Genomic DNA, 17,544 nt, shown 5'->3' on the forward strand with positions numbered 1-17,544 from the left:
CTGATTTTTACCCAGCTGCATTTTGCCTAGATGCCTGAAGCCTTTATAGCAAGTGGTGCTTGTTAAAGAATGCCTGCTAGATATGTAGGTAGTGTAGAGAGGAGGATTTTAAACCATTGCTTTTTATATTCACTTGGATTGGTGTTAGTAATAAAAACTTTGGTTTTGTTCTGTTCCCTGTTTGTGTTGTGTGGGCTGTCAGTCATAAGAAGGCTATTCCCACTTTCTTGCAGGGCGTAGAGCATTTTGGAGATTACCAGAACCTCAGCGTGTGGTTCTTTGATGTGAAAAATACCCTCTGCTAATGAACGGTTTCAAAATAGAGGGAGGTAGATTTAGATTAGATATTAGGAAAAAAAATTTTACAATGAGGGTTATAGAACACTGGAACAGGTTGCCCAGAGAGGTGGTTGATTCCCCATCCCTGGAAACATTCAAGGCCAGGTTGGATGAGGCTCTGAGCAACCTGATCTAGTCGGGGATGTCCCTGCTCCGTGCAAGGGGGTTGGACTAGATGACTTTTGAAGGTCCCTTCCAACCCTAACCATTCTATGATTCCATAATTTTGCTAGTTTTTGGTTGCACTCTCTACAGCTGAGCTGGTCTTCTGGGAGAATGGTGCCCATATGCCACCTTTCATGGGATAAGAGCGTTTACAAGACCATGGAGAGAGATGGTGGCACACTGGCGAGGTTGGACCCTCGCAGGCCGGGTGGTGGCTGTACCTGGTGCTCCCCACCCACCTCTGCGCCCTTCACCCCAGACACTGGGTTGCCCCACAGAAACCAGCGGCCCCGTTAGCCTGCCGCTTGGGCCAGTTTGGGGTGGGAAAGGGATAGATGCTTTGGTTTCCTCAAACTAGCCTGCGCCTACGAGGATGAGATTTCCTTGGTGTTTTAATCTTAAAATGGTTTTGTTTGCTATTTGTGGCTGGAGGAGAAGCCCTCCAAGAAAAGAGCTGCTGTTGTTTGCTCAAATATTGCACGTTTCTGTAGCATTTCTGTTAAGCAGAGAATGCCTATGCTGCTGGAAAGCAGAGGCAGCCTTCAGATGTCCCGTTTCGTATACAAACAGCGGTATTACATCCTTTGGGCCGTAAATAATGGAGTCTGGATTACCTTCATGTATATTAAATGGAAGCAGATATTTAATTGTACACGAGGCCACTAAACCCAGCAGGGCATATACCTTGGCCTTCACGAGCTCTGATTTTCAGACAATGCCGCTGCGTCATGTGCAGTCTCAACAAATTAGTTCCCTGCCTTACCCGCTCCTTTCTCAGCTGTCTGCTCCAGGATGCCCAGGGATGTTTCATCAACTCGCCTTCGTTTTGGGAGCTGCTGGCTTGCCATGGATGCGGGCGAGTGGTTGCGGTTACGCCGGATTTATCACCGCCTGTATTTATTTTTTTTAATTGACATAGCAAGGGACGTACAGCAAAGAGCGGGCACAGAAAGCTTGAGCTTCTTTTTATTGACGATAATATTTAAAAGCTAAAATGTAACAGTATTTCAGTTGTGAATACATGGAAGTTGTGTGTACTGCTTAATGTGTTTCAGAAATCCCTGTTACTTTTCTTCCTTAAATACAAGAAAACAGGCGTGTAATGCCTCATTGAAAGAAGCCTGTAGGGGTGCTTTGTGAGGGTCTTAATTAAGGGCTTTGAAAGACTAAACAAAAGGAAAAAGAAAATGCTACAGGGTTATTGTTATTCCAGCCCATTGGCTCAGCGAGCTGACCATCCATTGGTGCCTTCTGTCCATTTGGGAGCTGAATGACACTTTTGTTCGTGGTTAACAGAGGTGAAAGAAGCCAATTATTGGCTGTCTTTTCCACAGAGCAGCTGCAGACGGATTTCACTGCAGGCAAATATGGACTTTTCTGCAACAAGGATGGTTGTGATGACAGTTATTTTTGTGGAATTGTAAGAAAGAAAACAGATTTTTTTTTTTTTTTTTCTCTCCCCTCCAGTGACTTGTGTAGATGTTTATTGAAAACTACTGTGAATATGCTGGCATGGAATGGGAATGTGTAAAGGGCTGAATTCCCCACGCTAACAGTACACTGGGCTTTTTCTCTGGGTGTGTGAGAGTGAGGTTTTTTGGGTTTCTTTTTCTCCTCTTATTTTTTTTTTTTCCTTTGCAATTGCAGTTAATTTTAACTATAGGATTTTTCTAATTGGTGTGCAGTGTGCATTAACCCTCCTATGGCTGCCGGCTCAGACTGTGCTGGCTGCTTTGTGTGACGGAGGGACAACCTCTGCAGGTTAGCAGGACGTCAGCTAAATGCAACAGCAAAATAAATGTCTGCCTGCCGTTTGGGACCTCAGAAAGTGTCTCTGTGCCTGAAACTTGCCACCCCTTCTCCCACATCTCTATTGGTTGGTCTAGTACATTATAAAATCTTTTCCCACAGCTCTGGTTTTTATAATTCAAAATCTATTCCTTTCCCCTCAGATTTTCTTTGTTTGAGCCTCTAGTTGTAGTTTAAATGTGTGAAGTCTCAGTTGATGAAGAACCAGGTTCACTGACTGTTTTGATTCTTGAGACGTCTCCTCCAGTTTGGGTCAAATTTTTAATAAGGACCCACATCTCAGAGTTGGTCCATCTTTGTTATGCTGGAAGACTTCTTGGCATGCTCAGGAGGCCTGTCAGTGGTTGTGATAGGTTTTGTGTGGTGGCCTCTTTGCGTTGCCATCTAAAGTCTACGTTTAGGCATAGTTCATAATAATAGTATTAAAAAAAATAAAGAAAAAGGTGACGTTTCTCATCTTATGTGGATTTCTGCTGCAGGTGAAAGGAGAGTCTGCCTTTTTTCCTCTGACCCTCGGAGGTGGAAGTGCTGTGAGGACACCCCTCCTTCATCTCTTGGTGCATACAGAGGAGTTTTTGTGCTTTCAGTTGGTTTCTCTTCATCCAGACTGATTATTTTCCCTTATAGACTTTTTTTTTTTATACTGGATGACTTGTTACCTGCAGATGTGACTGCTCCTGCCAGTTTCTGCTCTATTGCCAGCCCACATTGGTGGAAGTTAGTTGTACCTTCTTTGGACTTAGCATGGCGCAGGCAGCTTCCCAAGCCATCCCAGGATGTGGCACTGCGAGCACTTGTCATCAATTGGCAGTGGTGGCTGCGCACACAGAGGTATCGGCAATGACAAGGATGACCATCTCCTGGGTGTGGGGATGTGGCTACACAACTTTGAACACTGAGGAAAGAGTTCTGTTTTTTTCACAGGGCAAAGCATACATAAAGTTTTGCTTCTTAAAATGAAGTAATTAGCTCTGTGATAAGTTGGATAAGAAAGAGAGAATTCCTGACACTTTTGTTATACAAGAAGATATAAAATTGGTTTTGAGGACTTCCTTGATGTCCCTTATTCAGTCCTGTACTGTTGAAGTAGAAGCTGAACCCATAGCTCTTCTCTAAGAATGTCCTGGAAGACATTTTATACAGCTTTCACTTTGATTCATGTCCAAGGTTCACTGGAAGGTAAGGTGGATGCTCAGCCTGTGTCTTCATGCATGTAAGGGGCTTGGCCATAGATCTTGAATAAATCAAAAAGAGAAATGTGGCTGAAACCAGTATAACTTAAAAGGATGAGAAGCTTATATGAAGCTAGCGAGGCTGTCTGGATTCTTGTATTTAGCTACGTGTCTTCTCCACAGGCAGCAACCCTCACTTTACCATTTGTTGAACGTACTATTTCATGAGTGAAACACAAGGCTTGTATGTTAGCACGTGTGAACGCTTCCACACAGGAAACTTCAGAAGACCTCAGGCAGACTTTAATCCTTCGAATGTCGTAAAATGGAAATTACTCTTCTGTTAAAGTTAATTGATGATCAAGAATTTCTAAAACCTAAGTTTTATGTCTTACCAAAACTGCTCGTGCTTCATCAACTACTTTAAGATGCCTTGAAAGTCACTATGTAGAAGCATGTTTGGTTCTATAAAGACCGTTCCTGGTGCTGCCAGGAAATCTATTTTGACACTAGAAAGGCGTACTGTGTGCTTCTAGTTTTCCCACAGTATATGGGTAATTATAGTGCTGTATTGCAGAAAAAGTTGTTTGTTTTTTTTTTTTTTTGCCAGAAGTAATTTTTAGTTACATCCAAGTTACATGTTATATGTAAGTGAAAAAAATCTTAAATGCTAAAGCTTTTGTATATAGGTTTGGACTGATTGACATGTTTACATTTTGTCTTCTGGCTTCTATGGTATCAGTGACGGTGTTCATCCACCAACTTTGTTTTGCTTTTTTGCTGGTAGCCTTGTAAAAATGTAGGGCTTACCCAGACTTTGGAAGCTCAGGTTGCTTTCTAAACATTGGGTGGAACAGACTAGGAGAACCAAAATAAACCAGAAGAAAAATGAATAAAATTCAAAGTACTTAGAGTTACTGAAGTTGACGTTTTTATGAAATTGTATTTGTAGCCGTTCTTGTTCTTTTTTTGCAACTGAGTGAAAAGTCAGAGTGAAAAATGCAACAGAAGATTTTTATATGAAAATATATGTGTAATGATAGCACTGTTTTTCTGTCCATTTAAGCAGTTTTAAGTGCCAGACTCTGCCTGGACAGCTCAGACATTGGTAGCTTGATCCTCTCCCTTCCTCTCAGAGATCCAGAAAGCATTATTCTGCTTTGAACCTGGGCTTTGGGAAGGGGAAGCAACCTGTCCAAACCCACCAAATGAGTCTGTGCTGGGGCAAGGAACCGAACCTCGGTGGATCTGCGTCTGGAGTTGAAATGAGAAACTTTTGGTGTGAAATGTTTATTGAAGTAAATACTGTGTTGCTAGGTGGAGCGAGATGTGGTGTCCTTGGAGTCCAAAGGGTGAGCATGGCTCCCTATGGTCCTGTTGAGGCGGTTTAAGTTTTATGGAATTGCCCTTGAAGCTGTTAAGTGGGACGAAACGTGCCTTGTAGGTGCTTGTGGTTGTGCAGCAGGGACGTGAGACTGGAGAGGGGAGGACCCAGATCTCATTGAACTGGTTAGATCGCATAGTTTGGTGATGTTCCTAGTGTTTCAGCAATGGTTGTTCACAGAAGTTTTCGATAAGGAAAAAACGCTTGAGAACTTCCTCAACAGTAATGAACATTGGTCATGCGTGAAGTGCCGGTGTTGAGTTAAGCAATACATGCTTTAAATTAAAACTCGGATGTCTCTCTAACCTGGGGCTGACTTAACTCATTAAAGAAAAATCAAAGCTATAGAGTCGTTTAAAAATGACATCGTTAGCTTTGTGGTTGCTGGTTCAATGTGACTCTGTGATGGTAAGGACAATTGCTGCACCTGGCAGTACTGCCCTATTTTAACTTGCTCGCAAACGCAGTGTTAAACTTTATTTACTTAAAACATGGCAAATACCTTTCTGTAAAACTCCTTTAGGCAATCTGGTGTTGATTTCATTGAAGGCGCAGCTAGATGTTACATGTTCTTGTGGTGTGAAGTTCCCATTATCCCCTTCAGTACCTTTCCTCTTTCCTCCGGCCGCTGCAGTTTGTTGCCCCGTAGTTGTGCTGATGCAGCTCCCTGTGAGGCCATGCTACATAGAGGACAGCCAGTCCCGTCAGATTTTTTTAGAAAAAAGCCAAAAAACAGAAATGTTTTTGTTTAAATCCAGATTATTATAGTGATCTGATTACAGCAGGCTGCCCGTAATCAGTTACACCGTGGGGGTGGAAAGCAGTGGGAAGATAAGCCAATTTTCTTCGTCAGAAAGAAAATGCATCATGCAGCTACACCCTGGAGGGTGCAGCAGATTGAAGCCTCAAGCATGTAACCTGCTGCTGTGTTCTCTTTCTCCCTTTATGTGTGGAGACCTATGGATTAAAAAAAAAAAAAAATCCCTGTGCTTACTATTACTGGCTTTTAATCACAAGTCTTGCCAAAAATTATGGTTGTAATGAATGGTTTAGACACATGTATTTGGGCTGGGATGATCCCAGGTTCAAGCCCTGTACCTGGAGAGTTGTTATTCCAGCCAATTTACTGGGACTACTGTTAAATGAGATGAAGGCGTTAAAGTGTTCCTCATGGTTTCCTGTATCTGGAAGACATGTCAGTGAAATGCAAACGCATTGCTAATAGGAGGAGAGGATTTTGAACACTTGCACACAAAGGCTTCCCTGCCAGGTTTAGAACTTGCCTTATCCTTGTGTGTAGCCTGAGCTGTGCTGTCTGGAGACAGGAGAGAAGCTGGACAAAGTGCAGAAGACACGCAATCAGCATAAAATAATTACCTTGCCTAGACTGATCCCCCCTCAACAACTGCCATGCTAGTTGCAAGACATTATGCGTCTGCCTGGCAAAGACGCTTTGCAGTGGTCCTCTGAAAAAAGTTGGTCCTTACAGATTTTAACTGCTCTGCTGCTCTCCTGAAGTTCCCCTGTAGTCTATGCTACCTTAAGTGTCTGTGAATCTGAGAGGGTAGTCACTAAATACTTACAATGACTTTTCTGACACTTTAATCTGTAGTTACTCTTGGAGTCTTGGATCACTGTATTCCTTTTTATAAATGATTTTTAAAAACTTTCAAGTCAGAGGGTAGCTGTGATGGAACTCCCTACCAGGAGTATGGGTGGTAGGAGGACCTGCGAGGTTGGTTGCAGATCAGGGATGTGGATGTTCTGAGTTCCTGCTTGGATTTGTCCGTGGACAACTTCATGGTGTTGCACAGGTTGGTTATTCACATTTTGTGATGGATACTGTTAGGTACAGGAGGAGGATCTCGGCATAGTCTTGCCCTGGGACGGCTTGACTAACGTGCCTGTCACATTCATTGCCTGATTTTTTTTTTTGTACAGAGTTCCCTGACGTTACTGTATTCCACAGAGTAAATAATTATAAAGCCATGAATAATGCATAGTTCTACTCTCTGCTCTAAATAATCTTGTAACTATGTAAGAGAAATGCTCTTGCACTGAAAGACATTTTGTTTCTTCCTCCAGTTTACAATAAGCCCTTCCTTCACCCCGTAATCCGCACCAAACGTGTGGCTCTTAAAAATTAACCAAAGAGCACGTTAACTTGCGCTATATTCCTATTCCAGGATACAATCTCTTTCATAATAATGCAGTGGAATTTTTTTTTCTGGGTTAATTCCCCACCATGTGTCAACATAGGCCATTAACCGTATGTGTGATTGCTTAATGGCTGGCCTGCAGTGACTCAGATACCGGTTCAAAATGGGCCTTTGCCTACAAGTATTGTTGCCTCCAAGATCTTGATGATGGCATGATTGACACATGAATAGGGTACATTAGAGCTGGTTACTGTGTCTGAAAGAAAGCTAAGACATCATGTTGGAGGAGAAAAAAAAAAAAAACAAACAGGTTGATGTGATATGGGAAGGAGGAGGCAGGAGAAATAACTTAGAAACATGGTGGGGGAAAGAGGGGGATGTTACTTCTCTTGCAGGAACAGACCTGTCGGAAATTTTTCAGCCTTTCTGTGGCTGTCAGTGAGAATGTTGTAGGTCATGCTTCAGCAAAATGCTAAAAGCTTACTGGAATCAACAGGACTGATACGCTTTTTTTTCATATTTGTACTGAAAAGGGGCTCCACGTACCCTTATTTTCCTATAACTTCTGAATATCTCAATCCCCTCTAATAGCCGGAGTTGGTGGGTAGTCTGAGGTTTGATTATTTCCATGGAAAAGCAGATTAAGTGCTTTGTCCCCGAGGGAGTGGTCACACAAGTGTGCCAGTTAGTTTGAGCCACAGAAAAGTGGATGGAAACATTGCAAAGAAGCTGCTTCCATATCTGTTAGAATGTAATTTCTTTCTGCTGCTGTGAAGTGGGGGAACCTACAAATCTAGCAAAGCAGAAACTGTCAGAACAGTCTCCTGTCCTGTTTCCTTGCTAAAAAGAAAGGAGAAATAAAGGTAATTACTTTGTTTTGAAAAGGAGATGGTGGGTAGTAGCTGGAGATAGCACATGAGAGCAGCATGGGGCAGCTGGAGGGGGTTCCAGTGGCGGCTTCGGGCTGATTGCTTCACCTCTGTGTGCCTGTTTTCCCTCCCATGCTGTTTGTCTTCTCCATTTAAGCAGCAAACCCTTCTAGGTGAGGAGTGTCCCCAACTGTGTATTTGTACAGCGCCAATCACGTTGACATGTTGAACTAGGGCCCTTAGCTTCTTGTTGCAATACAAACAGCGGATGATAAGATGTTGTGCTGGTTAGAGAGATAGCAAAGGGTACTTAGGAAATGGCAAGTGTATTTGCTGGGTGGGAATGCAACCTGTGTCATAGTTAGCCAGTCACAGCAGATGTTGACTAAGGCTTTAAGTATTTGGATATTTCCTTTCTTACAAGAGTGTTTCCTAGAAAAAGTGGAAAAGGAAACATGCTCATAAACGAAAAAATGGCATGGCTAACAGGCTTTTTGTGACTGCAAAATGGGCTGTGAATATAGAACAGGAGATCTCTGCGAACGTGTTGGAGGCAGTAGGACTGTACTTAATTTGTTGGGGAGAGATGGAGTTACAAGGAGAAAAGTCTACATTAATGCAAAAATTGGTTTCAAATCTTCCATTTTGTTTTATCGTTAACGACTTTGTCTATGTTAAAAGGAACAGCAGACGAAGATCAGGAGAAAAATGTGTTGGGACATGGCAGCAAAGATGGGAGGACATGGAGTCATTAATCCTGCAGAGTCCTGGCTGCTGTCATACCCAGAGCTGGGCCCTTCCCACTGGGAGGTGGGCACTGGTAGTTGTGCAGGCTTTGTCAGAAACTGGGAGAAGGTAAATTTTAAATACAAACCCAGTACAACATACTGGGGCATCCATGTGCTGTTGCCATAGAAATGTTAGCTAATGGCATAGGCTGAGGTAGCCAAACCTTGTGGTAATAGGTGTAGGTAGTATGTAAAATGTAAGAAATCAATTGCTCAGCATATTTAACTTTTTTTTAAACTCAAACACCATTGCAAGCTAAAACACTTTCCAAGTGTAGGCTCCTCTGTAAACATAATCTTTCCTTTGCCTGATATGTGTTTGCCTCCTGTTCATGATTTCTAGCTGTTGGGGTTGGCGTGTCTGCATGGAATGTATGTGCTTAAATGTTAGTGCACTCCTTGGATTCACAGTGCAGGCTATCACTGTTCAAAGCGGTTGTGAGGTGGTGCTTCTGGAAGAGAATTGTTTGCTTCTTGTTATCAAGAAGATACAGTAAAACAAAAAAGAACCCCTCTCACTTTTTATTTTCAATTCAATGAATTTAATTAGAATTTACTTGCTGATTCCCTAAATTTTCTGTGCTTTCATTGCGTACCGAGTATGATGAAGGCATGGCACAGTGTTAATGCAAACTCATTGACTCTGTCCCTTCAGTGGTTTTATGCTCATCCTGAAGGAACTGGCTAAATGGGAAAGTAGGTCTAAACCAGGGGTGTAGTTCAGCTCCTGGTCTCCCTGGGACTGGCTGCTGAGGTGTGTGATTTGGTTGAAAATTACGTTGGTTTTCATCATGTGAGCGTGTTCCTACAAGGAGTTTGACACTGAATGTGTTTCTTCAAGACCGCAGTACAACTTAGATTGGTCTAACCTTGAGTTTCCCTGATTTCTCCTCTCCCCCACGCCCACCCTCTGCTGCAGCTCCTGCCTCTCCCAGCTGTCACAACACCAAGCAGTTCTTGTGGTTAATGCGGATATGACTTGGACCAAATTCGAAGTCCTGACCATGGCCATATAGCTACATATACCTCTGTCTCTCTTTTCTTTTTTTTTTTTTGGGGGGGGTAATTGGCAAAGAATTATTGGTCTGATATACCAAGAAAAATATCTGTTGCTTTGTCTTGTTGATCTTCACCAATGTTAACATGATTGGGACATTATCCACGTATCAGTGGTCCCAGTGACAATGAGTGGCTAATTGTTACTGAGTATTTTCCAGTGTTATGTTGATTTGCATTTGCAGCAGCCTGTCTTATTTAGCATAATTTCTAAAAAAAATTAACAGATCCAGTTTTTCCTAGTTCTTCTGAAGCTGGATTGGGTTTACTACCTGGGGAATTTTACATAAGATTAAGACCTTTTACCTAATGGTTTTGTACAAGTAGGTAGGAGGGCTTTATTCAAATATAGATAGCTCTGCCTAAATCATTTCGTAAGTGTCATAATTAAATAACTCAGTGGCAGAGGGCCCAGACCTTGGAAAAGACTGAATGGAGCCTACAGTATTACATGCTATTATCTATCAGCAAACAGGTTAAGCTTGCTCAGAGGGAGTATTTTATAGGATTTTAGAGGTGCCTTGTTGAAACATGATCTTCTTTCCTTCAACAAACACTCCTCTCTCCTTCCCTCTCCCCCTTCTCTTCTAAACTTCACAAAAGATAGAGGTTAGGTGGAGACCCAAAAAGAAGTTAGCTATTAATGAAGTGCAGGGGAGCACAGGGGAGTATTTTGTTTTTATTTTTCAAGCAGCCAATCTAGATTGGGTTCAACTGAGATCTGATTTTCCTTTTTTTTTTGTAGCTACCTATTTCATGTCTTTCTGGCTTAAGATCTTTTTCATAAAGTAGAGTATTTGAGGTCGCTAGTGTGCCTTCAGATGCAGAACCCCAATGTGATGGGAAGCTGTGTGTGCCCCTGGTTCTGTGCAGATCAAGTGTTGGAACACAGGATAGAAAGCCTAGCACCAGCATCTCCTGTGAGTTTTAGGAGACGTGCCAGCACACCAGAGATGGGTAGTGAGGAAGATTTCTTTGCCTAAAGTTTGTGTGCCTTTGGCTGGGGAGATGCAGTGAAGAGCAATAGGTCTTGTCAAAAAAAAGGCTGTTGCAGCTAGATGTCTGTCAGTCCAGATGGACCGGCGTCGTTTTTCTTTTCAATGCCCATCAGTTACTGTGGATTGTTAGCTTTTACTCTCTGCCTATATCTTGGGCTAATTTGTTTATCATTTTTGCCTGTCCTTTCTGTACCCCTCTACAGGAAGCCTGTGTTTCCCATTTTGTGGTCCCTCTTTGTTGTTGCAGCTTTTCTTCTTGTGCAAGAATTATTATCCCCCTCCTCTGTTTCCGTTGTCTCTGATCAGCTGTCCTTTCTAGCCAGAATCCCGCTCTGGCAATCAGTGGGAAATACATTTAGGATGAATCTAAGAAGGGTCAGGCTATTTTATGGCAGAGGCAGTACTTTGAAATGAGAGAGAAAGCGATCTGTGTCCTGCAGGAGATGCTGTACATTTTATCTAATTCTCTCTTGTGTGATACCACTGATGAAAGCTGTGGCTTAGGCCACTTTCTAAAGATAAATGAGAGTTTTTATTTATTTATTTATTTTTAATGTGAGAGAATTAGTAAGTTGCCATTCAAGATATGAAGTATTTCTGCTCATCCTGGAGCCTGGGGAAGTTTGCCTTTGGGTAGTGGTAGAATAAAGAATCCTTAAACAAAACAAACAAACACACAAAAACAAACAAAAAGAAACAGAACCAAAAAAAAGAACCAAAGCTTTCCATCAGGATCTAGAATTCTGGCAGTGAAGATTAAAGTAGTTGTCAGAGTAACCTGGAAGAATCTACTGAAGCAGGCTGAAGATAGCAAATAACTGCTGGAGTACCGTGGCTTGATTTTTTTTTTTTTTTTTTTTTTTTTTTTTTCTTTCCACATTTGGCCTGTAAAAAAATTAGTCTCTGCAGCACCTGGGATGGTGAAATAACACTTTCAGTAGGCTTCCTCAAGCTACTTGGTTTAGGTTTGGTGTGTGTTTTTTTTTTGTTTTGTTTTTTTTTGTTTTGTTTTTTTTTTTTCCTTTTCTGTAGTAGCTTCCTGGAAGAAGGTACTTCTGAATGAGTGCGTGAGCCTTATTTGTCGTTCAGACCTGCAGGAAGGGCCACAGCGGGGTTTGTATTCTGGCGTTAACATCTCTCTTACCTGAAATGGCGAAACTCATTGTAACTATAAGGCTGTGATTCATGCTATCCCCGAGATGCAGCCTCCTCTTGCTAAAGAGGTTACCACCTTCGGCTGCTCAGCATTTTAGTTTCGATGCCAGCTCCCTGCCCGATCACGCCCTGACCTGCCTGGGTTAAAGTTGGTTAGTGAGCGAAGATTGAGCCTGGCTGCTCCGTACAGATAAGCCCAGTTAATGCCTAACTGCTGAAAGGTGCAGGTCTGCCCCTGGCTCCTGGTTCGTTTTCCTGATGAATCTACAGTGTAAAACCATGGCATTCCTGTCCTCCTCTTTTCCCTCTTAAGGCAGTTGTGTCTATTTTATGCTTCCCGGTGAAGACATCCCAAATGCACGCATGGGGCTGAGTTTAATTTCAAGACAGAGTTGTAGGTTGCTGGGGCTGATAGATCACACTGCAAAGTGACGACAGAACAAGAAATTTAAGATAAGTTTTTCAGATACTGAGTTGGAACTTCAGTGTACCAGTGAAATTTAGGGCAACTGTGGGATTTTTTTTTTTAGTGTTTTATTTGTTTGTTTTTGTTTTTTTTTTTTTAATGGTTATCGAAAAGTTTGTGAGTGTTGTGCTGTTCTTAGGAGGCTTATGTCTGGACACAATAACCTGATCCAGAATGGGACCTTCAGCATAGCCCTGCTGAAATGGAACATCAGGCAACTGCTGACGTGATCCTTCTGTTGTCTGATAGCAACATGCCCATGGACACTGCTAGAGGTCGGGAAAGGACTCTTAAATATTAGTTTTGTTAGTTCTTAGAACTTTATCTTATATGTTAGGACCTTAAATGAGCTCTGGGCTCATAGACCTGAGGTCTTTCTGGTAGAGGTGGAAGACCGTGCGGAGCAGGGCAGCTTCTCAGTGGAGATTTGTTTGACCTATCCAAGGCCTGTAGGAATAGTTCATCTTTATTATGTGGACAGCCTCCTTGATTCTGCATAGAGTGATTTGTTTTTTTGAAATTGTAGAAATACTAAAATGAATATTTTAAAAAATAAAAGCAATAGAAGTTTGGGAAGTGCTACTTTTGTTTTGGACAGTGGTTTTTTTGGGAGTATTTGTCATTATTTTGTCATAATGTTTGGTGCTAGTCTATTTTTGTTATAGGTCTCCTGTAAAACTTGTGTTACTAAAAGTGTCTTCCAAATGGACTATGCAAACATTTTTAGAGAGTAGTTATTAATTCATCTAATTTCAGTGATATGGGTATCTGCTTGCTAATATTGTTGGTAACTACTTGCATTGAAGCTCATAAACTACTTCATATTTTATTACCAGCAAATACTGTCCATGAACTCATTCTTTGACTGAGGATATTATATGGACTGAAATGAAAATAAAATAATAATTTTCATTTATGTGTACATATACACAACAAAAACAGTGTCTGATTTTGGCTTGTACAATTCCTTCTGTTTTCTTCCTTTTACCTTGGTTGCTTTTTTGCTGGTAGTGCACTTCACATAAGATTAGTGTGTTTTCACCTTCTTTATCCCTTACAATGAAAGTTTTTTTAAATTTTTTTTCCCAGCAGTTTTTCAAAGTGTGATCTCCCCAACTCTGTAGGCATTGGCAATCAGTTTGTGATTTCTACAGCAAAACTGTTCTTATATAATGTTTTTAAACAAAAAAGTTAAACAAAAATTGAGTTAAAACTTCTATGAAGGTCATTAAGAAACTTTGAAAGTTGGTGGCTTGATGTTCCCCAAAGTCTGCAAATCAACGTTGTAGCAAGGCATCACGATGAGCAGACCCTGAAGATTCACATCGTAATGCTAAAGACAGAATTGCAATGTGTCTTTGCACCTGTTTCTTGGTATAAATGCAGTTTTCCTGAAAATAAATTTCAGCAGAGTTTGTGTATATTGATCATGCTTCTCAAATCTTCGTTATTAAGGTGTTCTGTTTCATGCTTAAATCCAGTGAGTCTACTCCCCATATTAAAATTTTGGATGCTAACACTTGGAGCTGCTGGCAAAAACTATCTTTTGCTAATTTCATATCCCAGAGAGAGCGGAAATGTGGTACGTCTACATGGTTTCCATTGACTTCATTTAGGATTGCATATGACACTTCTGGGCATTTATAGCTCTCGAAACTTCAAGACCGTTGCTTTCAGATGGAAGGGATTTCTTACTCCTGTCCTAAAGAGCTATCACACTGTGCAACAAATGTGGTTGCAGTCAAAATCCTTTATGAAGTGATGTACAGCCGTTCATAAAGTGCTTTCTAATTACATGTGCTGTTGACTTATTTTTGCTACCACCATTTAATACAGTTTATATGATACCAGGGTTTTATATCACCTGGGCAGTCTTCTGAGAAAGTTGTGATTTTCTTGCACAGGTTACAGTTTCTTAGGACTCATATAAGGTCTCTTCTTACCCTTTTTAAATGCTTCCCAGTTGATATTGGAAGGGGATGTGTAGTCCTCTGGAAAGGAGAGGACTGGCCTGGATGTGTGAATCGTGTGTATTCATGACAATTTGAAAAATGTATATGGGGGGCAGGGAGAATAAAAGTTGCAGTCTCCCGTGGAGCAGACAGCTGACAATTCATGTATCTGATACTTGTATTTACTTTCCTGAGCAAGAAGAAAAATGTCCCCCAGCAGCAACTGCAGCATCGCACGGTACCCAAGCTGCTGCTGAGACACAAAGCACCCCTTAAAACACACAGGCTGTAGAGTTTAGAAATAAATCATCTCCAGTTCAGCTCCTTCTGGAGCTTAGTGAAGGAGTCAGTTGTGCTGCAGTGGATTTTCTCAGTCATCTCTCACAATTGGGTTTGTTTTGTACATGCTGAACCTTATTTTGATCTCCGTTGCTCTTGAGTTACGTTAGAATGCTCGTAACAGCTGCTGAGGAATAACTCTCTTGATTTACACAGAGGTATGAGAAATGGAGTTTTGGCCTGCTATTTAATAAACATTCAGTTTGAAGAAACCATTGCATCCTAGATTTAACGTAAGAGTGCAGTGTTCACATCGGGGGTGGCTGGGGGCCTGTGCTGCTCAGTCGGGGGCAGCAGAGCCAGTGCCAGTTACTTGTTAATCTCAGTGTAAATTCACTGACATCAGTTGACATTGTCAGTTGCTGTGAGGAAAAAAAAACACTTTTTCCCCAGTAACTGTGGAAGGCTGTTGTGGTTGTTTGGGGTTTTTTTTTTTGGGTTTTTTTTGGTGGTTGGGTTTGTTTTTTTTTTTTTTTTTTATATAGTGCATTCTGTTGTCAGTATAAATAAAGAAACTTTTTAGAATGAGCTGTTAGCCATTATGGTCTGGCAATTCGAGGAATAATGTGGGCAGTCTTTGCAAAAAGTGGTTTAATTAGCTGCTGCAAGATTTTTGGTAGGTTATATGGTACTGACGTGGCATTTGGTTCATCACAGCATGAAAGAAGGCACCAATGTCATGAGACATCATTTCCTCAGAAGTGGCCCTGACTCTGAACCTTCCAACGTCAAGACCGAGTCCTGTCCTGGCAGGGAAGCTGTGGAAGATACCCTGGATGTGAAACTTCATAGTTTTTCAAGGGGGCTCTTTTTGTGCTGCTTCAAAATGGCCCTTCAGGGATTTGTACCCTTCCAGTATAGCAGGAAGAGTCTAAATTGACTTTTCTCTGCCTCATCAGAAGTGATAATTCCAGTTGAGGCAGATGTTTGGAAAACAGTGGTGGCTGTGGATGGGCTAAGAACATCTGCCCCAGCAGTAGGCGAGGGCTGGTACTTTATTCTGAGGTTGAACTTTTCAGGTGGCAAACAAAATCTGCTGTCCAGCACGCAGTCACCAGTCCTTCAGATCTTTGTGGGACCTTCAGTGGTACTTGTTGACTGTTAGTGAGATGGAAGGGGTGGTTTGGTTTTGCTTGGCTGCTTTTTACCCAAGATACACCATGGGGAGGTGGCACATAAATGCTAGAGAACAACGTGTGGAAGACAAGAGGCAGAAGGAACCTGGGAGGGCTGTACTAATGAGTCTCACGGAATTGCTTGTCAAACTACATATTTAAAAAAAAAAAAAAAAAGCCGTAACCAAGTAGAAAGTAAGAACTTGGGTTATGTCGTCAATTGTTAGGCAGTTATTAGTTTAATTATCAAACTGAATTGTTTTTGTGCTACTTTTACTCACATTGAGTAATAACTTGCTTTAGGACTGGATTATCTGTGATGGTTATGTAGGTGTGAACCGAGGTGATGGCACCACGTTTGCCACTTACTGCTCCTTCGGAAAGAAAAAAGCCAAACAGGTCTGCATACCTATCATGTAAGCACTTGCTGCCAGTCTGTCTCTGCTCACGGACTGAGAATGAAATCTGCTTAAAACTATTACCTCAAGGACTTCTATAGGTTTTGTAGGGGGGAAAAAAAAATGTGGTAGAGCTAGGACATGTTTTTGCTATTCTTGTCAGTTGTTCCAGAAGCCGTGTTTGCCAGAAGCTCTTTATTAAATCCCAATGAATGTATTCCCTTTTTTAAAGACATTGTGGGATGAAAATTTGCGTGGTGGGTGGTCACAGTCTTTTTAGTTTTTTTCATATGCTGTGGTTTTAGAGCCGTCTTAATCATCATTGAAATTGCATGTATGTATAAGTTGGTAAAAATTAGTACTGGGGATAACAGTACGGTAGAGACTCATCCATACGTGCATACTCTGTAGTTTCACAGTAATTTTTTTTTTTACTGAGAGGTATCAGAAAATATTTTTATCAACTTTTGATTATCAAAATCTTTGCCAGAACTGGATTCTCAAATTACTGTGCTTTGAAAGTTTAATATGCAAATTTCTAGGAAGTGATATTACTGTGTGATGGTAGAATATTTTTTTTCTGTTATCATATTGTCTGATTAGGCTTTCTTTTTCTCCTTCTCTTCCTAGAGTGTAAAAAAAACCTTTGTTTGTTGATAGATCTGTATTTCTTCTTCTACAGAGATATCAGCATGAATAACATTACAAGGCTACCAGAGGATGCGTTCAAGAACTTCCCCTACTTGGAAGAGCTGTAAGTATTTCACATACATTAAAATTTCGCTACAACATCAGATGGCAGCGTAAAGTGGCAGGTGGGTGGAGAAATAGTGTTGAGTAGACCTGCAAACGGAGAAGGCAATTGTACTTTAAAAAAAAAAAAAAAAATCCTGTACATGTTTGGAAACCGGAACAATAAATGCTACTTACAAGGGACTTTTTACGGTAATTATTTTAATCATGGCTAGAGTGATGACACATACTAATTACAGTGTTATCCAAAGATAACATGAGAGGTGTGTAATTACCATTGTTTCCAGTGAAGCTACAGTATAGCTGTTGCGTAACGTCCATAAAATATATGTTGTTTCACGTACTGAGCAGCTTGCTCCCATTACTCCTGTAAGCTGCAGATGCAGCGCTCCCAAGCCCATCCTGACCTGTATCAGCAATTCAAGTCCTATGGTACAGGGTTTCTTTTTCTTAGTTTCTCTGGCAGTTTTCTCTCCAGTTCCCATCTCCCTCTTGTCTCAGTCTTTTTTTAGGTTTTAATTAGGTAATACTTGGACTTCTGAATCCTTGAGCTGTGCTAAGGCTCATGTGCCCAGTGTTTTGCTGAACCGAAGTCTTGACTGAGATGCCTTTGCAAAGTTGAAGCAC

General features: G+C 41.3%; 1 protein-coding gene across 2 annotated transcripts in view; it reads left to right on the plus strand.

The window, feature by feature from the left end:
• The window catches only part of LGR4 (leucine rich repeat containing G protein-coupled receptor 4), a 77,499-nt gene that overhangs the window by 16,183 nt on the left and 43,772 nt on the right, over positions 1 to 17,544 (plus strand). For both annotated transcript variants that reach the window (XM_086749270.1, XM_086749272.1), the window contains exon 2: positions 16,847 to 16,918. In XM_086749270.1, the coding sequence (XP_086605396.1) occupies positions 16,847 to 16,918 (72 nt within the window). The remainder of the gene's footprint in view (positions 1 to 16,846; positions 16,919 to 17,544) is intronic.

Source organism: Chlamydotis macqueenii, chromosome 5, assembly GCF_036417535.1.
Source record: "Chlamydotis macqueenii isolate bChlMac1 chromosome 5, bChlMac1.mat, whole genome shotgun sequence".
Classification (NCBI taxonomy): Eukaryota; Metazoa; Chordata; class Aves; order Otidiformes; family Otididae; genus Chlamydotis; species Chlamydotis macqueenii.